Genomic DNA, 21,939 nt, shown 5'->3' with positions numbered 1-21,939 from the left:
ACTCAAAAGAAGGTTGTGGGGGATCACAAGACTATTGTAGGGAAGTTGCAGTACTGCCACCCTTACTTCTGCACTGCCTTCAGAGCTGGGTGGCTGGAGAGTGGTGGTTACTGGCTTGGCACCCAGCTCTGAAGGCAGTACCACTGCCAGTACCAGTGCAGAAGTGAGGGTGGCAATACCATACCATGCCTCCCTGATTTCTGTGCTGCTGCTGATGGTGGTGCTTTTTTTAGAGCTGGGCACCAGCCAGCAGCCACGGATCTTCCTGCAGCTGGGAGAAGTTCCCAGAGGTGGGTCTGATCTGGTCCTGGGAGCAGCTGGTGCTGGGGAAGAGGAAGTCCTGTCCCTCCTCAGCTAGCCGAGACTAGCAGCTGGAGCCCAGCACATGGTAGGATCCCTTGTTCGGGGCATCCCCAGTCCTGCCTCTCCCCAGCTCTGGGCCCAGCACTTGTAGTTAAAGGGGCCTTTGGCTGCCTGCATGTGTATGATGTGACTACAGAGCCCCCCAAACACGTCGTCCACCCCTAAGGCTAGCACTGGCCCCCACCCCAAAAGTGACAACTCCTTCCCCCAATACCACCCTCACTTCTGCCCTGTTGCTGGTGGTGGTGCTGCCTTCAGAGCTGGGTGCCTGCCCAGCAGCTGCCACTCTCCAGCCATCCCACTCTGAAGGGAGTGCAGAAGTAAGGGTGGCAGTACTGCAACTTCCCTACAATAGTCTTGTGATCCCACCCCCATAACCTTCTTTTGAGTTGAGACCCCCACGGTTACACCACTGTGAAGTAAGGGTGGCAATACCACAATCCCCCTATAGTAGCCAGATTTCACGAGAGATACCAGATTTCATGGTCTATGACACGTTTTTCATAGCTGTGAATTTGGTAGGGCCCTACTTATTTGTGACTTTCCTAAACCAATAAATGTTTCTAACTAGGGCTGTCAATCGCAGTTAATGCATGCAATTAATGCAGAACAAATTAGCTAGATTTAACAAAATAGTTGCAGTTAATCGCACTGTAAAAAAGATAAACAAAAGAAACAGTATTTTTCAATTCACCTCATACAAATCCAATCATTTCTACTTCTTGTTCAGCCAATCACTAAGACAAACAAGTTTGTTTACATTTATGAGAGATAATGCTGTCTGCTTCTTATTTACAATGTCACCTGAAAGTGAGAGAAGGTGTTCGTTCACATGGCATTGTTATAGCTGGAAGGTAGCTGCAAGGTATTTATGTGCCAGATATTCCTATGCCCCTTCATGCTTTGACTGTAGACTCTAAAGTTTTACATTGTTTTGTTTTTGAGTGAAGTTATATAAAAATAATAATAATAATTCTACAATTATAAGTTGCACCTTCATAATAGAGATTTCACTTGTATGACGAGAATTCAAAATTACTATTTCTTTTGTTTATCTTTTTTACAATGCAAATATTTGTAATAAAAATAATACTATACAGTGAGTACTGTATACTTCGTATTCTGTGTTGAAATTGAAATCAATATATTTGAAAATGTACAAAAACATCCAAAATATTTATAAAAATTTAAATTGGTATTCTATTGTTTAACACTGCAATTAAAACTCTGATTAATCATGACTTTTTTTTTATTCTCACGACTAATTATGATTATTTTTTTAATCATTTGACAGCCCCATTTCTAACATTTATGACTCGGAAATCTCAAGAGTAGGATATCAATTCTTACGGATGTCACCTAAGGTATTTGTTGCAGTTTTAGCAATAAGAATTCTTAATTCTTTAAAAGATTAAATTCTAACTTGCTGAATCTAAAAAAATCAAAGAAAAGCAAAACAAAAAAAGACAGAGGCTTAGCTTTAGCCATGACATTAACTATAAGTCAGATAAAATAGAAGCCAGCATCAAATTATTAAGTCTTATAGTATATATGCACAGTATTAGAGCTCAAACGTATTAGATAAGGAACTAAAGAAGACTGTGACAAATCAATATTCCCCGACAGACCTAGTTCATCACCAAATTTCTCTTTAATAATTTTTTTGTTAATCATTTCAAAAGCAGGTTGTAGTACTTACTGGATTGAGAACAACTGTGAAAAACAACTCCCCTCCTTGGATACTCTTGTCTAGTTCTTTTGGACCCCCAGGATACTCCTTATAGAAAATTGTGTGAGTGAACAGACCACAGGTTTGCCTAGGAAGGACCTGAGTAAAAACAGGATGATCAAGAAGAATATTTCAAAACAAAATGATTTTCATTCCTAATGCATTTAACACAAATGAACTTCTGTAACTTTACCGTTTACTTTCTATCATGCAAACTGTTCTATAGATTTGGCATTGATTTCTTTAACTGAAATCAGTAGTTAGACGGACAATGAATCCAAGGCCTGGGTAAGCTAATATTCTGACATATCAGTGTATAATGCATTTTTGAACAAAATAAAAAAAAAAAAAGTGATTTTATATTGTCAATTTTTTCTCATAAATTCATGAATTTTTTTTGAAACTCAGTGACTACAGTCAAAAAGCCAGATGTAATTCAGTCTCTTTATGTATTTGATATCTAATATAAATGCAATTCAAGACTAGTCACCAAAACCTTTTTCTTCATGAAGTGAGATCGTAATCTGAAAAGTAACTATAAAAATAGCCTGGTGGTTTTTTTATTTATTGATTGTTGTTCAAATCTCTTCAGTTTCCATTTAAAAGCAGGCTTTCTTTAGTGCCAGCCCTACAAACTCAGTGCAGAATTTGAAAGTCAAATTGGTTCTTTCTTGGTCACGCATCATTAACAATGATTCTGCATTCAAATGGTGTTATTTTTGTTGTTGATGCATAAGTTACAATAGAATTCAGCTCAGTGTCTCTCAATTGTGCCAGATCTGCAAGACTAATGGTAATAAAAAGTAGTACAAACTTATTTTTAGTCACTAAAATAAGCATGTATGACTCTAAACACACACAGGGAACAGCTCCTTTGAGTAAGGTGATGCTGTTTCATGAATTCACTTTTTACAGTAGAACCGCCTTTGAATCGTTTCCTTGATTCCCAAACTTGGAAAATGGATGGGTTTCAATCATATATATGTGTTTTTCCAGAAAATTTACATCTAAGGACCAGATTTTTAAATACCTTTCAAAATATGGATCTAAATCTCAAATCACAGAGGTTATCAAACAGCAGTTTGGCATTTGCTGAAATAAAGGCTCAGACTTTTAAAACCTGATACCACCTATGCAAATTCCTTACTCAGAAGAAATTCTACTTGTCTGTGAAACATTCTTATTTGTGATAATTTCCCCCCCCAACATCCTACAAAGCTGTATATTCTACAATGACCACAGACCATAAATCCCACATATTTATGAAATATATGGAATTAATTTATTTGTTATAATCCTACAAATGCTTTTTAAATTCTTCTGGTTTCCCTGATGAAACACCAGTGCAATTCTGCACAAAGGTATGGAGATAAATTGTGCAGGAGGGGAAATGCTTCTGATAAATCTTATTTAATGTCTTTAATACTGCACGTGTTCATCACCATAAGCCCGCAGATGCAGAAAATTAATGCATTTGCTCTGGAGAACAGAAAGACTGAGATTTCTGAGACAGGTGGTCTTATACTGATTGTTCTTGGTAAATTGATTTTTGGCCCTCCTGCCCTGTTTCTCAAAGCTTATGTTAAATCTTATTCAATATGTGTCTTCAAAATGATATGTTTTTACCAAAATTTATGAACAGAGTTATTTGGAGACGTCTCAGAATCAATCAAACCTATTCAGATGCTTTACGCCCCTTGAAGATATCTACAAACCTATTATTGTACTTACAGCTAATGCTTTCATGAGACTAAGCTTTAGCCTGAATATGCATGGTGTGATTTTGTTTATTTTTAAAAACTGCAGATCATTTTAACAAGCTTCTCCCAACCCTAGATTCACAGATTAAATTTTGGAGTATTATTATTTTGTCCAAATAATGCTATTCATGATAATGCTTTAGGACAATTCCAAAATTACTGTATAGGCAAAATGGAAGTATTAGTTGGAGCTAAAGTACTCAATACAGCCCAAAGTATGATGTGGTGCAAACATTAGTGATCTCTCTCACATATATACATACACACACAAGAGAAGACGCAAAAATTACCCTAAAGTATTTTTTTAAAAGTTGTTTTAAAACATTTCACTGACAATAATAATGAGAAAGTCTGTACAGGGTTTCACAAACATTTAACAGCCAGGAAATACCCTGTGCCTTAATTATTACTGCCTACACAGTCATTTTGTCTCAGTAGCAAAAGGCCAGTGTAAGGCAAGTAATGCAGTTAGCATTTGTCAATATGAATTACAGGGAGTACAAGGGGAGAATTGGGTGATTTGGACTAGAGTTGCTTTCATGGAACAATTCCATAGCTTGAGAGGATGCTTTCTTCCCTCCAGCCCTCTGGGCATCTGCCCAGCATCAAAGCCTTGCTACTTGTCCAAGAGCTTAGCTCTGGGTTTGAGCCCTCGTAAGACGCACACTGGTAGTATGTGTGGGAAGGATGCAAGGTGAGGGCCATTTCATGCAATTTAAGCAGAACTTTACTGTTTAAGGATGAAAAACCAGAGTCTCAATTGGTGTATGCTGGCATAGCTCTTTCACAGTCAGTAGAGCTATGCCAATTTACAATCAGCTGAAAATCTCACCAATAACACTCACCAAAGTACTGCTGGTGAGATTTTCAGCTGGTTGTAAATTACTTTATTACACTGAAATTTTCCTTCAGATTTTTAAACCAGTATCAAAACAGTAATGGATAAGTACTAATGTCGAAGTTATGCTGCTTTCATCAGCAGTATGATGGATGCCAGGAAGCTTAGATATGCTGATTTTAATTAGCAGGTTAATGTCAAATATAACTTACGATTTATACACAGCAATACATGCTTCTCACAATGTGAACTTTCAGAATGCTGTGCTTTTACGCTTTTTGTTTTGTTCTTTAAAAATAGTGATGAAAAGCTGGAGCAGTAAGTTTAAACATAAAATCACAAAAGCAGCTCACCATGATATTTTTGTGGATGAAGCCCCGTCTGTACCGTGCAGGTTTTAGATGTGGATACTCTTCTGTGCTGGTGATTTTGATATTCCAGATCTTTTTCCAGGCCTCATAAAGTTGAACATGTACAGGGTAAACCCCGGAATGGTGCGGAGCCACAGCATAGCCCATATCAGTTGGAATGCCATGTTCCTGAAACATATCAGAAAAAGTGATTGATCTGGAAAATTAAAGTAATTTAATGTTTGCGTAGCTTGCAAATGCCCTTTTGGGAAACAGCATAAATAGGGGTCTAAAAATGCAGCCAGAGATGATTTGAAGATGCACGCTGGTATAAAAGGGAGGCGGTGAGATATGTAAAGGCTTGAATACACATACCTGTAATGAGGATTTAGGAATAAGGAGAGAAGAATGATGGAAATGTAAGAGAACATATTTTCTGTTCTTATACCAATACCTCAAAAAAGAGGGTGTATCTTTGCAAGGTTTTGAGAAAAATTTGCTCACAGACTGAGAATTCATGCAACATGCTAATCAGTACAAGGGCTGGTATTCCGCTGTTAAAAGTCCCCAAATATAAAATATGTGACTCCCACTATGAGCCTTTAAACAGCCCTTACTCAGGCAAAATGCTTGCTCACTTCAGTAAGTTTTACCTATGTAGGACTGAGGGCCAGAAGCTATATCCAGTCTGCTGGTGAAATTTACCCACTGTGCAAAGGACCAACACAAAGACTATATACCACTTAAGTCCCAAGTGCGCAGGGTAAATTTCCTCAAAAGAAAAGTTGGAAGATCAGATGCTGTTCCACTATTCTGTCCTTTCTTGCTGTGTCAGGTGGGCTGGAGCAGAACAGCTGGTGCCGTGAAGTGCACATCAGTCAGTTAACAATGCACAAATTCAGGATCTGGCTGTCTGCCTCTTTAAAATAACCAACTAACACAAAAGGTGACTGCTTAGTCACAGTGCTTAAACCACAATCCTGACTTGTTTCTAAACTAGTACTGAGGTATTCCTCTCCTGTCCCAGGCCCACTCAGCATTACCCTCAAGACAAAGCAGACAAGCCTTCTTAACTGGCCAGCTGGCTCTGTATTAGTCAGTGTCTCCTCCTGGCCTTTCTAGGACTCTAGAGGAATTGCTGGCAGGCTGGCCTGAGTGAGTTTTCCTTAAGCAGGGATGTATCAGGGCACTGAAACCTCCAGCAAGGTGCAGAGAAGACCTGACAAAAGAGGAGTGTGATGGGATCTCTTTATTTACTATTAAACAACACAATTTGTTCTTAGATACAAATCCCTATTGACCAAGAAGTTTGTGTGCTGAAATGTGAAATTTTTATCACAACAGCAATTATATTGGATCTCACAGGATTTCACTGTAAATGAAAATAGCCAAGGGATGTTCTGAAACCAAATAAGAACTTGAGTTTGAATTGGACACTTTGACTGCAGAGTGGTCAGAATATTTTTTTTCAGTAGCTGGTTTGGGGAAGAGGCACAGCCGTTTCCTTTGAAGTCTGGCTGTTAGAACTTCTCAAGTAGTTACACTTTACAGAAAAAAACGGCATTTCCCCTCCAGGCCAGTAGTAGCACACCACAGAGCTTAAAAAGCAATGTGGCTGTCTTGGAGTTTAATTTCTCTTTCTAAAATAGAATTAAATAGAATTGTAAAGCTGCTGAACATGTCAAACATAAAATATTTTCTAGACCTCTCATTTTTAGTTCATTTTCTGTCTCCCATGTTTGAGAACTTATGCATATGTCCTTTGTCAAGGGTTCTCAAAACTTTTTTTGCAGGGACTCCCTTTGAAAATATTTGAGGCTGTGATGACTCCCCACCAAAAAATGAGGACTTGTCCATGCCATGCCACCCTTATTTCTGTGCTGCTGTTGTGGGCAGTGCTGCTTTCAGAGCTGGGCATCTGGCCAGGGGCTCTTTGCCACCCAGCTCTGAAGGGCTTGAGCTGTCAGCCCCACGCATTTCTGACAGACAGCACCCCAGAATGCCTGGGGGCTAACAGTTCGCACCCCCCCTATAATAACCTGGTGACCCCCTGAAGGGTTGCAACCCCCAGTTTGAGAACCCCTGTCCTATGTTGTTTGTGTGTTGATCCTAGTGACATCACTCTTTCTCTGTTGATGATGAATACTTTTTCTTTCCAGTCTAGTGTCTGAAATATACACTTGAAAAAAACATTTAAAGTATTTTGGAGAAAGTTACCAGATTATCTCCTCCCTTTCAGATTTCTTTTTCATGAGTACAGTATGCAGCAAGATGGCTCATACTCTGTTGATTAGCACAGTGTAATCTTTTTCTAGAAGATGTTTTGTGCACAATCCTCATACCACATATTTGGAAAAAATGATATGGCTTTCCATCTCCATTTTTTTCAGATTTCCAATTGAAGATTTGATTATCTTAAAATTTGACTAATATTCACAGTTACTACCAACTAGAACTCTCTTTTGTAGTCATCTTCATGTACTGTTACTCAGCTTCTCATCTGGATAGGTGTCTGCTGGCATATAAATGACCCTAAGTGAGTTTCTTGATTTTAATAATCTTGCCTGATTCACTTTAAAATCTTAAATGAATAGCCACATCCCTAATTTCCTCCAGATTCCTGTTTTTCTTTCTCTATTCCTTAAAATGATGATTCCTCTGTAATTTTAAATCTTTCTCTTATTTTACTGAATTCAATTATGGCTCTCATTTGGATATTTCTACTATAATTTGCTAAATTCTGTGTTAAAGCGAAATTCCTAAATTATTCTGGGTGAGCCTAGTGATTTCTGAAACTGCAACTTGTAGGTAAAGAAACCATCATAACCTGATACACAAGACAGAAGAATGGAGAATTTCCCCTGAGCTATTACTTCTTTTTGGATTTACTCAGATTTACTGGGATTGTATCCACCATCTACACATATGTTGCACAGGGAGGGAACCAAGATTGATAACATTTAAAACAATTCTATACCAAGAAGAGAATCTTTTTAATATTTTAGAATTGATACTGAATAGCTTTATCAACTGCATAACAAAAGTGTAACCTCACTTTTTCTTTCAGGGCACATATCAGCTTATATTGTGATGCTGTCATTCTTCTTGCTTGCTTATAAAAAATATCATTTTTTCTTTTGTAGTGAATTAAATGCTTGTAGAAATTGACATACTGACATCCCTGAAGAAAGAAACCCTCTATCTCCAAAGCAGATGCAGAATGGGCTGCAGCAAAGCACACTCCCTCTCACTGCTTTGCCAAGGTGCCAGAATCCTGATGAGCTCTTGAGGAGAAAGGGTAATTCATTTTCCATAATCAAACTCTGGCCTCTCTCCTGACACTGTCAACAAGGCTGACAATTGGCATGGAGCTTTTTGTGGACTTGCCTGCTAGGAACTGGACCTCTACCTCATTCACATAGCCTACAAACAGTCATAAAAGAGTAATCACTTTTTGGTCATGACTGACGGGTTGGATTCTAATTTGGTGAAGGGCTTACTACTCCTCTGAAGCATCCAGTCTCCAAAAAATGAGAAACTGCAGCTGCTTTTACCCTACAGAACCCATGGAAGGGAGTGGTGCTAGTACTGACGCTTTCTTTTCCCCTAAGTATGAATCCTCCTTGTGGCACAAGTGCCCTCAGAGGTGTGAAGGATTCAAATTGTGCTCCATGTATCCATTCATATGTATAGATATATACACAGAGAAGTTTGTATGACATTTGCCCAATTGTCCCAAGTTCAACAGAGTCAAGAGTCAGTCCTAGACCACCGGAAAGTTTTCTACAAATAAAGTATAGCTATAGATTTTGTCACAGCTATAAAGGGTTAGAAGAGCAGCTTCATCCCATTGGGAAGACAAGTTTGACAGTGTAATACACAGTATTTCCTTCTTGTCCTGGAAGAACCTTAAAAAACCCCAGACATTAAAGTTGTAATGTTTGTAGGTAAAGTCAAGCTATATTTCTTCATTTTAGGGGTTTATGACCCCTTCTGGGCCTGCTACATTGGGACTTTAAAAAAAACCATACCTGGTTTATTAGGTAGAGGAATTTTTTAAAATCCTAATAATTTTTTTTAAATCTAAAACATTTGTAAAATAGCTTTTTTTTTTTTTTTTTTAAATTTATGGAATACACAGACTGTATGATGGTACAGTATGATATAAAGTTTATTACCATGCATTTGGGATAACCTGCATAGTTTCATCACTTGGTGGTAATGCAGCCATTCAAAAGTCATGCTTGATAAGACCTATATATCAGTAATTCCATATAAACTGTATATGCTTGATTCTCTATTGTGGGAACAGAGTGTGTCATATGCATTCACTTCAATGGTAAGTAAGACTGAGTAAAAAGAGTGTAGGATTTGGCCCATTGGTTTGACTACATGTGAGATAAAAGATGGAAACACAATCAGTTACATAGCTTTAAATTACTTAATTCCAGTATAGATGTTTCAATTTTCCTTTCTCTTCTCTTAATTTTTTTTACTTCACTTGAGCATTCACAAACAACAAAAGGAAAAATCTTTATAAAACATATAAGAGACTGTATTCTCTAATGTCCTATTTAAACTTCTTCATTCAACTCTAAACAAAAGTCTGAATTAAGGGGTTTCTTACACCAATATTCACTAATAAATATGTAATTTAATTAAAATCTTTTATATTAATTATGAGCATATAATCTTTTTCCACATAATAGTGTCTTCTTCAGTATTTCTCAAGTATTGTTATTCTTATGCTGAATATTTCACACACATACTCTAAAACATTCTTTTGTGAGAATACTTAAGGCACCAGCAAGCATATGTGCATTCAAAACCTCAGGATACGTTACTTTTTACTGTTGGAGATACTGTGTTTAATTTCTTAAAGTAACTTTATTAAAAGTAACTTCAGACCTGAAAAACAATTAACGTAAAGTATTTTTAAGCATTAATAAAGAAAATATCTTGATGAGTGAAATCAGTTAATCCATAGGTATGTATGATTTAGTCTAGCCTAAGGTTTTCAGTGACCATAGAGTTTTGACTAATCCCAGGGGGCCCTTGTTATGTTATGAAACAGCAAACTAGAAGCATACCAAAGATAATTCAAGTTCCGATGGAACTTGAAAATATATCCAATCTTTCTGAAAAGATAAAAGGTTGATTGAACGAAGTGATATTTAAACTTGCATGGTTCTAATTTTGACTGAAATGCTTACCCCTGGGGGACCAGGAAAGTTGGGCCTGGCCTTTGTTTATTATAACTATTATTGACAGCAGGCATGGTAATACCCTTGATAGGGAGGTCACCGGTTGTTTTAAATGATGTAAAAATGCCCTTTCAAAACTCTTTGAAATAGCTTTTTGGCTTGGAAATTTGTAATTGCAAAAACCAAGGACATTTTAGACACACACTTATTGTAAGACTGTATGTCAGTCATGGATATACAACTTGTAGAGACAATACACTGAGTTTTGTTTACAGTACATCAAGTTCCCTTATGATCAACTTTATATTTCACTGCACAAATTTTCTTAACTACTAGAAGCTAAGAGCAAAAGTGTAGTTTGTAAAAGAACAAAAAAGAATAGAAAATTGGAAGAGTGATAGAATCATAGAATCATAGAATATTAGAGTTGGAAGGGACCTCAGGAGGTCATCTAGTCCAACCCCCTGCTCAAAGCAGGACTAACCTCAGCTATATCATCCCAACCAGGGCTTTGTCAAGCCTCAGCTTAAAAACCTCTAAAGATGGAGATTCCACCACCTCCCTAGGTAACCCATTCCAGTGCTTCACCACCCTCCTAGTAAAAAACTTTTTCCTAATGTCCAACCTAGACCTCCCGCTCTGCAACTTGAGACCGTTGCTCCTTGTTCTGTCATCTGCCACCACCGAGAACAGCCTAGCCCCATCCTCCCTGGAACCCCCTTTCAGGTAGTTAAAGGCCGCTATCAAATCCCCCCTCACTCTTCTCTTTTGCAGACTAAACAAGCCCAGTTCCCTCAGCCTCTCCTCATAAGTCCTGTGCTCCAGCTCCCTAATCATTTTTGTTGCCCTCCGCTGGACTCTCTCCAACTTGTCCACATCCTTTTTGTAGTGGGGGGCCGAAAACTAGACACAATATTCTAAATGCGGCCTCACCAATGCGGAATAGAGGGGAATAATCACTTCCGTGACCTGCTGGCAATGCCCCTCCTAATGCAGCCCAATATGCCATTAGCCTTCTTGACAACCAGGGCACGCTGCTGACTCATATCCAGCTTTTTATCCACTGTTACCCCCAGGTCCTTTTCTGCAGAGTTGCTGCCCAGCTTGTCGGTCCCCGGTCTATAGCTGTGCATGGGATTCTTCCTTCCTAAGTGCAGGACTCTGCATTTATCTTTGTTGAACCTCATCAGATTTCTTTTGGCCCAATCCTCCAGTTTGTTTAGGTCACTCTGTATCCTATCCCTACCTTGCAGGGTATCTACCACTCCCCCCAGCTTAGTGTCGTCCGCAAACTTGCTGAGGGTGCAATCTACCCCATCCTCCAGATCATTAGTAAAGATGTTGAACAAAACCGGCCCCAGGACTGACCCCTGGGGAACTCCGCTCGTGACCGGTTGCCAGCTAGACATGGAGCCATTGATCACTACTCGTTGAGCCCTATGCTCTAGCCAGTTCTCTATCCATTTTATAGTCCATTCATCCAACCCATACTTCTTTAACTTGCTGATAAGAATACTGTGAGAGACCGTATCAAAAGCTTTGCTAAAGTCAAGGTATATCACGTCCACCGCCTTCCCTACATCCACAGAGCCAGTCACCTCATCATAGAAAGCAATCAGGTTGGTCAGGCATGACTTTCCCTTGGTGAATCCGTGTTGACTGTTTCTGATCACCTTCCTCTCTTCCAAGTGCCTTAAAATGGATTCCTTAAGGACCTGCTCCATGATTTTTCCAGGGATTGAGGTGAGGCTGACCGGTCTGTAGTCCCTGGATCCTCTTTCCTCCCTTTTTTGAAGATGGGCACTATATTTGCTTTTTTCCAGTCCTCAGGGACCTCCCCTGTTGCCACAAGCTTTCAAAGATAATAGCCAATGGCTCTGAAATCACCTCAGCCAACTCCCTCAGCACCCTCGGGTGCATTACATCCGGCCCCATGGACTTGTGAATGTCCAATCCCTCTAAATAGTTTTGAACCCGTTCCTTCAGCACTGCGGGATGTTCGCCTCCTTCCCATTCTGTGCCACCCAGTACGGCAGTCTGGGAGCTGATCTTGTCTGTGAAGACAGAGGCAAAAAAGGCATTGAGTACCTCAGCTTTGTCCACATCCACCGTCACTAGGTCGCCTCCCTCATTCTCTAAGGGGCCCACACTTTCCCAAATCTTCCTCTTGTTGGCAACATGCCTGTAGAAACCCTTTTTGTTCCCCTTCACGTCCCTTGCTAGCTGCAACTCCAATTGTGCTTTGGCCTTCCTGATTTCATTCCTGCACGTTCGAGCAGTGTTTATATAATCCTCCCTAGTCATCTGACCAAGCTTCCACTTCTTGTAAGCTTCTTTTTTGAGTTTAAGTTTGCCAAAGACTTCTTTGTTAAGCCAAGCTGGACGCTTACCATATTTGCTATTCTTTCTGCACATCGGGATGGTTTGCTCTTGTGCCCTCAATAAGGTCTCTTTAAAATACAGCCAGCTCTCTTGGGTTCCTTTCCCCCTCATATTAGCCTCCCAGGGAATCCTGCTCATCAGTTCCCTGCGGGAGTCAAAATCCACTTTTCGGAAGTCCATGGTCCGTATCCTGCTGTTCTCCTTTCTTCCTTTTGTCAGGATCCTGAACTCGACCATCTCATGGTCACTGCTGCCTAGGTTGCCACCCACTTCTACTTCCCCTACCAAATCTTCCCTGTTTGTGAGCAGCAGATCAAGAGAAGCTCGGCCCCTAGTTGGTTGCTCCAGCACTTGCATCAGGAAATTGTCTGCGACACTATCCAAAAACTTCCTGGATTGTTTGTGCTCTGCTGTATTGCTCTTCCAGCAGATGTCAGGGTGATTGAAGTCCCCCATGAGAATCAGGCCCTGTGAACTGGAAACTTTCCCTAGTTGAGTAAAGAAAGCCTCATCTACCTCATCCTCCTGGTCTGGTGGTCTGTAACAGACACCCACCACGACATCATGCTTATTGTTCTTGCTTCTAAGCTTAACCCAGAGACACTCAACTGACTTATCTCCAGTTTCATACTGGAGCTCAGAGCAGTCATAGTGCCCTCTTACATACAGTGCAACTCCTCCCCCCTTTCGCCCCTGCCTGTCCTTTCTGAACAGTTTATACCCATCCATGACAGTGCTCCAATCGTGAGAGTTATTCCACCAAGTCTCAGTTATTCCAATCATGTCATAGTTTCTTGACTGTGCCAGGACTTCCAGTTCCTCCTGCTTGTTTCCCAGGCTTCTTGCATTTGTGTACAGGCACTTGAGATAAGTAGCCGATTGGCCTACTTTCACAGTATGAATCGGGAGGCCTCCCTTGCTGCACCCTCCTTCTTCTGCTTCCTTGTGGTGTCCCTCTTCCCCACTTACCTTTGGGCTTAGGTCCCCGTCCCCCGTCGAAACTAGTTTAAAGCCCTCCTCACTAGGTTAGCCAGCCTGTCTGCAAAGATACTTTTCCCTGTCTTCGTTAGATGAATCCCGTCTCTTCCTAGTAATCCTTCTTCCTGGAACAGCATTCCATGATCGAAGAATCCAAAGCCCTCTCTTCGACACCACCTGCGTAACCACGCATTTACTTCCACAATGCGACAGTCCCTACCTGAGCCTTTTCCCTGAACAGGGAGGATGGATGAGAACACCACTTGCGCTTCAAACTCCTTTATCTCTTTTCCCAAAGCCACATAGTCCACAGTGATCTGCTCAAGATCATTCTTGGCAGTGTCATTGGTGCCCACGTGGAGACGTAGGAAGGGTTAGCGGTCTGAGGACTTGATAAATTTTGGCAGTCTCTCCATCACATCTGTAATCCTAGCTCCAGGCAAGCAGCACACTTCTCTAGTTTCCCGGTCCGGACGGCAGATGGATGACTCCGTCCCCCTTAGGAGGGAGTCCCTGACCACCATCACCCTTCTCTTCCTCTTCGGAATGGTGGTCATGGAACCCCCGTCCCTAGGAGAATGCATCCCTTTCCTTCTGATCAAAAGGGTCTCCTTCTGATCCATTCTCTCTGAAGGGTCCTCCAAATCATTCTCCGCCGTAGTACTTGTGCAGAGAGGATGAAAACGATTCCTTACTTCTATCTGCATGGTGGGCACATAGGTTCTCTTTCTTCGGGAGGTCACATGCTGCCAATTTTCTTCCCCGTTCTTCAGTTTCGCCTGCCCGGCCTTTTCTGAATCTTCCTTACACTCTGCCTGTGCCTGCTGCAGAAAGACATCATTTTCTGTAATGCAACGCAGGGTTGATATTTGGGTCTCTAGTCCTTTAACCTTCTCTTCCAATAAGGAAACCAGCCTGCACTTGGTACAGATGAAGTCATCTCTATCCTGTGGGAGGAAGACAAACATAGCACATAGAGTGCAGGTGACAACAACGGATCGCTCCCTCTCCATATCTTTGCTCTGACAGCCTCCTCAGATGCTCAATTTCCTGCTCAGCAACGTCTGAAAGGCAAAAACCTGCAGTGGGCTCTCTCCGCAGGCGAACTCCCAGGCAAACTCCCTCCTTCTCCTTCTGTTAGCTGCCCCGCTGCTCAGTGGTTCGCAGCTGGCTGCCTTTTATAAGGCTGGGGCAGTTGCCCCGCACCTGCACTTACCCCTCAAAGCCCTGCCCCCGCAATTAACCCCACCTGGATCCAATCAATCACTCAAACAGACAAACCCCCAACTGCCAAAATGGTCCCTGTAACTGCACCAGTCACAAGCACCCACCCACAGTCAGCTGTAACTTTCACCAGTCACACACCTGGTCTCTCAGATACTCCCCCCTCTAGCACAGCACACCCAACACAGCTCCCCTCACTTAGCACTCACTGATAGTATTTCAACAAAGTGGTGGATGTTTTATTCTATCCTTACAAAGGACCCAATCCTGCAGTTTCTCCACCCACAGAACTCTCAGTCATTACCCATTTACCTACACAAAATTCCCAGCAAAGTCCTTCATTAGTCAAAATTAAGTATGCTTCAAGAGGAAGGTTCATAAGGGCAGATTATTGAAGCCAATCTTTGTGTACCTAGTGCAGCTTTTGGCTTCAAGCCATCTAAGATTTCTCTAACTTATGCCAGCTGCTAACAGCTCAAGGAGCCGTTAAAATGGTTGGGAAATTAGATAGACATAAGAGATCCGTGGCCCCACCTCCCTCACCCAAGCTGGGCTCCCTGTGCTGGATGTTGGAAGGGGTGTGATGTTGGAGGTGCTATGCCAGCCCTAGCAATCCCTAACATTGGTGGATTCCTCAGGCAGTCAACGAAGCCAGCTGTCTGGCTGCTTTGTGCTTTCTGAGCAGCACAAAACAACAAGGGTGGTGACTGCAATCTGGTCCATGGTATTTATCTTTAATGGGTTAAAGCAGAAAATATTTCCATTGGTTTTCAGTGAAATGTAGCATCCTAAATCAATTCTCAGTTTCTGAGCAAACTGCTTTCTATTCAGTGGGAGAAAAAGCCCCACAACTGCATTTAATTGACGTATCTGTATAAAACACAGAGTAAAATCTTTTATTTTTTCATGTGATATTTTCCTTCATTTTCTGAAAACTTCACAACGGATTAGATTTAAAAAAAATATAAGTGAATCTCAATATTTCCATCTGTAAACCACATCTGTCCTTAATATACCTCAACCCATCTTCCAACCAATTTGGGAACATAAGAATTGCCATAATGGATCAGACCAGTGGTTCATCTAGTCCAGTATCCTTTCTCTAATAGTGGCCATACCAGCTACTTCTGAGGAAGATGCAAAAAAATCTACAGCAAGCAGTTAAGGGATAACCAGGATATTCTTGTTAACTTTTATCATAGCTTCTCTTATTCACTTCCGCTCTAAAAATAAATCTGTCTTTTCAATCTCTTTCCATATGCTTCTAATCATTCTCGTCTTTGAACCCATTCTATTTCCATGATATCCTCTTTAGATGGGGCTACCAGAGCTGAGCACAGTATTCCAGGGAAAGTCTACCATTGATTTATATGATGATATTTTGGTTCGAAACTATAGTTCATTAATTAATAATTAACTTTTAGTGCAAAGAGTAACTAAAAACGTATCAAGAGTTACACCAGGGATAAATTTGACTCATAATATGTATTAAAGAAAAACAGGTTTTTTGCCAACAATAAAACCATCTTTTTTTTGTTTGATGAAGACCTAAACCAGCAAAAATCCCATTTTCTTACATAGCTGACAATACTCTAAGCTATAACTTGAGAAGAATATTTAAAATTTAAATACAATTGATGGAAATCCTACATGCAACTGAAGACATATTTATTATACCTGTGCAGGGACAATGTTGTGGATCTAATATTAGCTGGTGAAGTTAATGGAGATTCATTAGAGATGTATTTGGTCCATTATGTTTATTTAAAAATAATCATTAAAAAAACCCAATAAATACATTTACTTAACAAAAACTGCATGATCAGAATATTAAAGGTCTAATACAAAAGATAAAGCTGAAGTAATCACAGGTAGAGTTAGTTTTGGACACCTGTGCATCTTTAAATACTTACTTGATAGATTTAGGTCTAAGTTTTGAAAAAAGGTATATCTGATTTTTATTGTTGTGTGTCAGTCCCTTAACATACTTCTAATATAGTTTTTGTTGGGTGAACATACAATATAAACAGAACACAGCCTTATTTATGTGTCCTTGTTTCATGAAATTGAGTGATTTGTACATTGCCAGACATGCACTTGGAAAGCTGCGGATGAAGCCTCTGCCCTCGCTGAGTGGGCTGTAAAGGATGCCAGAGTCACGACTCCGGCCTGCTCATAACAGGCCCGGATACAGGCCATGATCCACTTTGAGAGTCACTGCGAGGACACCGGCAGGCCTTTCATTTGATCCACAACCGCAATGAAGAGTTGCGTTGACGACGAAAAGGCTTGGTTCTGTTGATGTAAAACACCAGAGCCCGTTTCACGTTGAGAGTACACAGACACCTCTCTTCACTGGAGTTGTGAGGCTTGGGATAGAAGACAGGCAGGAATATATCCTGGTTAAGGTGAAAGTGAGAGACTACCTTAGGCAAAAAGGCCGAGTGTGGGTGTAGTTGGACCTTGTCCTTATAAAACACAATGTAGGGGGGCTCCAAGGTTAATGCTCTGATCGCTGAGACCCATCTTGTGGATGTAACAGCCACCAGGAAAGTGACCTTCCAGGATAAGAATGCAAGGGGACACAAGGCCAAGGCTTGAAGGGCTTAAAGGGGGGCTCAGTGAGTCTAGAGAGTAACAAATTCAGATGCCACTGAGGAGAGTGGTCTCTTGTTGGGGGAAAGAGCCTTTCTAAACCCTTAAGAAATCTGGTCATCATTTCGTGCAAGAAAATTGTCTTACCTTCCACCAGAGGGTGGAAAGAAGATAGAGCCGCGACATGAATCTTAATGGATGAGAAGGCCAGTCCACCCTGCTTTAAGTGGAGCAGGTATTCCAAGATCGTTGGGACTGATGTCTCCTTTGGGGAAATACCACATTCGGCCATCCAGCAGGTGAAGCGTTTCCACTTAGCCCTATATGCTGATCTGGTAGATGGCTCTCTGCTCTCTAAGCGCACCCTTTGGACTTGGGTTGAGCAGGCCTGTTCCTCCTGACTCAGCCATAGAGCATCCATGCCATCAGGTGTAGGGAGGCCAGCTCTGGATGGAGTAGGCGACCTTGACCTTGGGACAAGAGGTCTGGCGTGGTGGAAGGGTCATTGTCTGGGCCCCACTAGCTTTAGTAGCGTCCTGAAACAATGTTGATGGGGCCACGTTGGTGCTACCAGAATGACCCGTGCTTTGTCCCACTTCACCTTCACCAGGACTTTGTGAATCAAAGGTATTGGCGGGAAGGCATACATGAGGCTCCCTAACCAGGAAAGGAGAAAGGCATCGGTGATGGAGCCTGCGCTGAATCTCTCGCAGGAACAGAACTGATAGCACTTTCTGTTATCCCTGGTGGCGAAGAGATCCACTTAGGGATTGCCCCACCTTTGGAAGATACAAGTTGCTATCTCCGGATGGAGGGACCACTTGTGGTGACAGCAAAAGGACCTGCTGAGTCTGTCTGTCAAAGAGTTGTTCATACCCGGGTGATGCACTGCTGTCGGGTGAATGTTGTGACTGATGCAAAAGTTCCATAAATTCATGGCCACCTTGCATAGGGTTGGAAACTGCCCCCTCCCGCACCCCCCATCTGTTGATATAGTATACGGAGGCCGTATTGTCCATGAGTATCTGCACTACCTTATTGGAGAGATGTGTCAGGAAAACTGCACAGGCCAAGTGAATTGCCCTGAGTTCCCTGACATTGATGTGCAATGCCAGATCCCTTGTAGTCCACATGCCATGGGTTCTTAGGGAACCCAAGTGAGCCCCCCATCCCTAGTCCAAGCATCTGAGATCAGCATAACCGATGGCTGGGGTGTCTCGAAGGGCATTCCCAAGAGGAATTGATGCGGTCTCATCCACCACATCAGAGAGGTAAATTCTTGTGGAGGGACTGTAAGTATCTTGTCCAGATGATGTCTGACTGGTGAGTATACTGATGCCAGCCACATCTAGAGGAGCCTGAGGTGCAGTCTGGCATGTCGAACCATGTAGGTAGAGGCTGCCATGTGGCCTAGGAGGCTGAGGCAAACCCTTGCTATAGTGAGAGAGAGGTTGAAATACGAGCTATCAACTCCGCCTTTGTCCGGAAACTTTCCTCCAGAAGGAAAGCTCTGATCTTGGTAGAGTCCAACATCACCCTGATAAACTCTATTCTTTGCACAGGGACTAATGTTGATTTGTGCTCATTTATTAGGAGATCTGGCGCTTGGCAAGTGTTCTGGCTAGTCGTGATGCTGGCCTTGACTTGAGATCTTGACCTGTCCTTGATGAGCCAATTGTCCAGATAAGGAAAACCTGCACTCCTCTCCTTCAGAGGTAGGCCGCCACCACCGAAATGCATTTGGTGAAGACCCTTGGTGCAGTCGAGAGGCCAAATGGAAGCACCGTGAATTGATAATGGCAGTCTCCTACCATAAACAGTAGGAACCTCCTGTGACGAGGGAAGATCGAAATGTGAAAGTAGGCGTCCTTTAAATTGAAGGTGGCGTACCAGTTGCCAGGATCCAATGAAGGAATAATAGTGGCTAGGGAAACCATATGAAACTTTAGCTTTCTGAGATACTTGTTGAGGCACCTTACGTCCAGGATGGGCCTCAGACCTCCTTTTGATTTTGGAATCAGAAAGTAACGGGAATAAAATCCTTGATCCCTTGAGTCCTGGGGAACCTCTTCCAATGCACCTACCTGCAAGAGTGCTTGCACCTCCTGAGCGAGGAGTTGCTCATGAAAGTGGTCCCTGAAGAGGGACGGGGAAGGAAGGTGGGAAGGCAGGAGTGAGGCAAACTGGAGGGTGTAACCAATAGCCACTGTGCTGAGCACTCATCGGTCCGATGTTATGGTAGCTCAGGCTGGGAGAAAATGGGCTAAACGGGAAGAGAACAGAAGGGGGGTTGGATCCATGGGTGGAACTGGTAGGTCACCCTTGGGTGCACTTTCAAAAGGCCTGCTTTCCACCTTGGTTGTGGCAGCTGGAGCCCAGTTGAGGGGCAGCAGATGACGAGCAGCTCTGGTGTCTTTTGTATCCTTTATTCTTTCTCTTATAGGAGTCCCTGCAGGGATGCTCCCCAAACCACTGCTGATGTTGAGGCTTGAAGTGCCTCCTGGATGACGATGGGGTATATAGGCCAAGGGACCACAGTGTCGCCTTCAAGTCCTTCATGCCATGCAGCCTAGAATCTGTCTGTTTGGCGACGAGGGGTCGTGCCCTCAAAAGGGAGGTCCTGAATCGATTATTGGACCTCCAACGGAAGGCCCGAGAACTGCAGTCATGAAGCCCGTCTCATCGATCCAGCCATGGTCCTGGCTGCAGAGTCCGTTGCATTGAAGGCAGCTTGCAAAGATGTTCTGGCTACTGTTCTCCACTCCCCCAAGATGGATTCAAACTCCTGTTTGGAGGGAGGGGACAATGAGTCTGTAAATTTTTCTAGCAATTGCCAGATATTAAAATGATATGTGCCCAGCAGTGCCTGTTGGTTTGCCATTTGTAGCTGTAGGCTAGCAGTGGAATGAGTTTTTCGACTGAATAAGTCCAACCTCTTCACTTCCTTATTTTTGGGGGTCGAGCTCACTTTACCCTGTCTGTCCCTCTCACTGGCAGCGGTGACCACCAGTGATCCCAGTGAGGGATGGGTGTAAAGGTAGTCTAACCCCTTTGCTGGTACATAGTATCTCCTCTCTGCCTTCTTTGACGTGGTGTGCAAGGAGGCCAGGGTCTGCCACAGCACTTTAGCCAGTTTAACCACCCTTTCATGCACAGGGAGGGCCACTCTATGGGGAGCTGCTGATGCCAGGATCCCAAAGAGCTTGTCCACTGGTTCATCCAGTTCCTGTATTTTGAGGCCCAGATTGGATGTGACTCTTTTTAGCAGATCTTGGTGGGACCTGAAGTCATCCAGCAGCACCGCTGAAGAAGGTCCCGCTACTGTCTCATCTGGTGATGACGAGAAAGAGGCCGTTAACTGAGGTATGGGAGGGGCCGCTGCTCTGGATGGGGCTCCGTAGTGAGGCTTTGCTGCCCGGTGCTGGTCTTCCGGGGACCAGTGGCGAGAGCCCAGTCTACCACTGTCTTGACCCGGCCAGTGGGTTAAGTCCAGTAAATGTCTGTGAACCGGTGAACGGTGCCTGGGGCACGGGGACTGCCAAGCAGATCTGTTAGCTGGCTTGTCCTTCAATAAGTTCCCCACCGGTGCCTGTGCCGGGTCTCAGTGCAGTGGCCTGCCGTCCCTTGGTATTGGCGGCACAAGCATTGCCAGGAGGTCCTTCATTGCCTCAAAGGCCTCCAGGGTTGATGGCACTACTAGGTGGCGAGGCCCTCTACCACTACCTGGGGTCAGTGGGGGGCCCAGTGCTGGCATCGACGGTCACAGCAGTGAGGGACCCTTTGGAGGCAGGGAAGATTGGAGGCCCAATGTGGGTCTCGCCTTAGTCGTATCAGTCGGTGAGTGACCCTGCTCAGTGCGTGTCTTCTTAGACCTCTTTTTCAGTACTGGGGATGGTGATCAGTGCCGAGAGGACAAAGAAGGTGCTGGAGCAGCGCTGAATGCAGAGGTTACCGTGATCGGTGCCAAATCCGATCTGCCGGGCTCCAACATTGGTCTAAGTGCTGATTCCATCAGGATGGCCTTAAGACAAATATCCCAGTCTTTCTTAGTCCATGGGCAAAACTTTAACAGATTTTGCACCTCTCATGGACGTGGGCTTCCCTCAGACACTTTAGGCAACTTTGATGTGGGTTGTTCCTCGGCATAGGCTTCTTACATGATGTGCAGGACTTAAATCCCAAGGAACAGGGCATGCCCTGACCCTGGGACTCAAACAATTACAATGCTATCACTAACTATTGAAAAAAACATTAACTATATACACTAGAACAACAGAAAAAACCTACTAGTTTAGCGAGAGAACTTGTGAAGGCAAGAGATGTTCCAGCACCATCACTGGCGGCAAGAAGGAACTGAGATGGAGGGGGAGCTCACAGCGCCTATATGCAGGCACAGGTGCACGCTGCTGCTGGGGGCGCTAGAGCCGGCTTGTACAGGTACCACTAGGGGAAAATGTTTTCTGGCACCGGTGCATGTGACGCGCATACACACCTAAATTGGGAATGGACATGAGCA

The 21,939-nt window shown here is 42.9% G+C and overlaps 1 protein-coding gene across 1 annotated transcript in view; it reads right to left on the bottom strand.

Moving 5' to 3' along the window:
• Positions 1-21,939, bottom strand: part of LOC137160227 (bifunctional heparan sulfate N-deacetylase/N-sulfotransferase 3) — a 127,924-nt gene that overhangs the window by 35,444 nt on the left and 70,541 nt on the right. The window contains exons 6-7 of the mRNA XM_067558684.1: positions 5,044-5,229; positions 2,063-2,191 (exon numbers count right to left, since the gene is read on the bottom strand). Coding sequence (XP_067414785.1) covers positions 2,063-2,191; positions 5,044-5,229 — 315 coding nt within the window. The remainder of the gene's footprint in view (positions 1-2,062; positions 2,192-5,043; positions 5,230-21,939) is intronic.

This window comes from Emydura macquarii, unplaced genomic scaffold, assembly GCF_026122565.2.
Source record: "Emydura macquarii macquarii isolate MOO-44397 ecotype Brisbane River unplaced genomic scaffold, CSIRO-AGI_Emac_v2 contig_2171, whole genome shotgun sequence".
In the NCBI taxonomy this organism is placed as follows: domain Eukaryota; kingdom Metazoa; phylum Chordata; order Testudines; family Chelidae; genus Emydura; species Emydura macquarii.
This window is presented reverse-complemented; position numbering and strand designations above follow the sequence as displayed.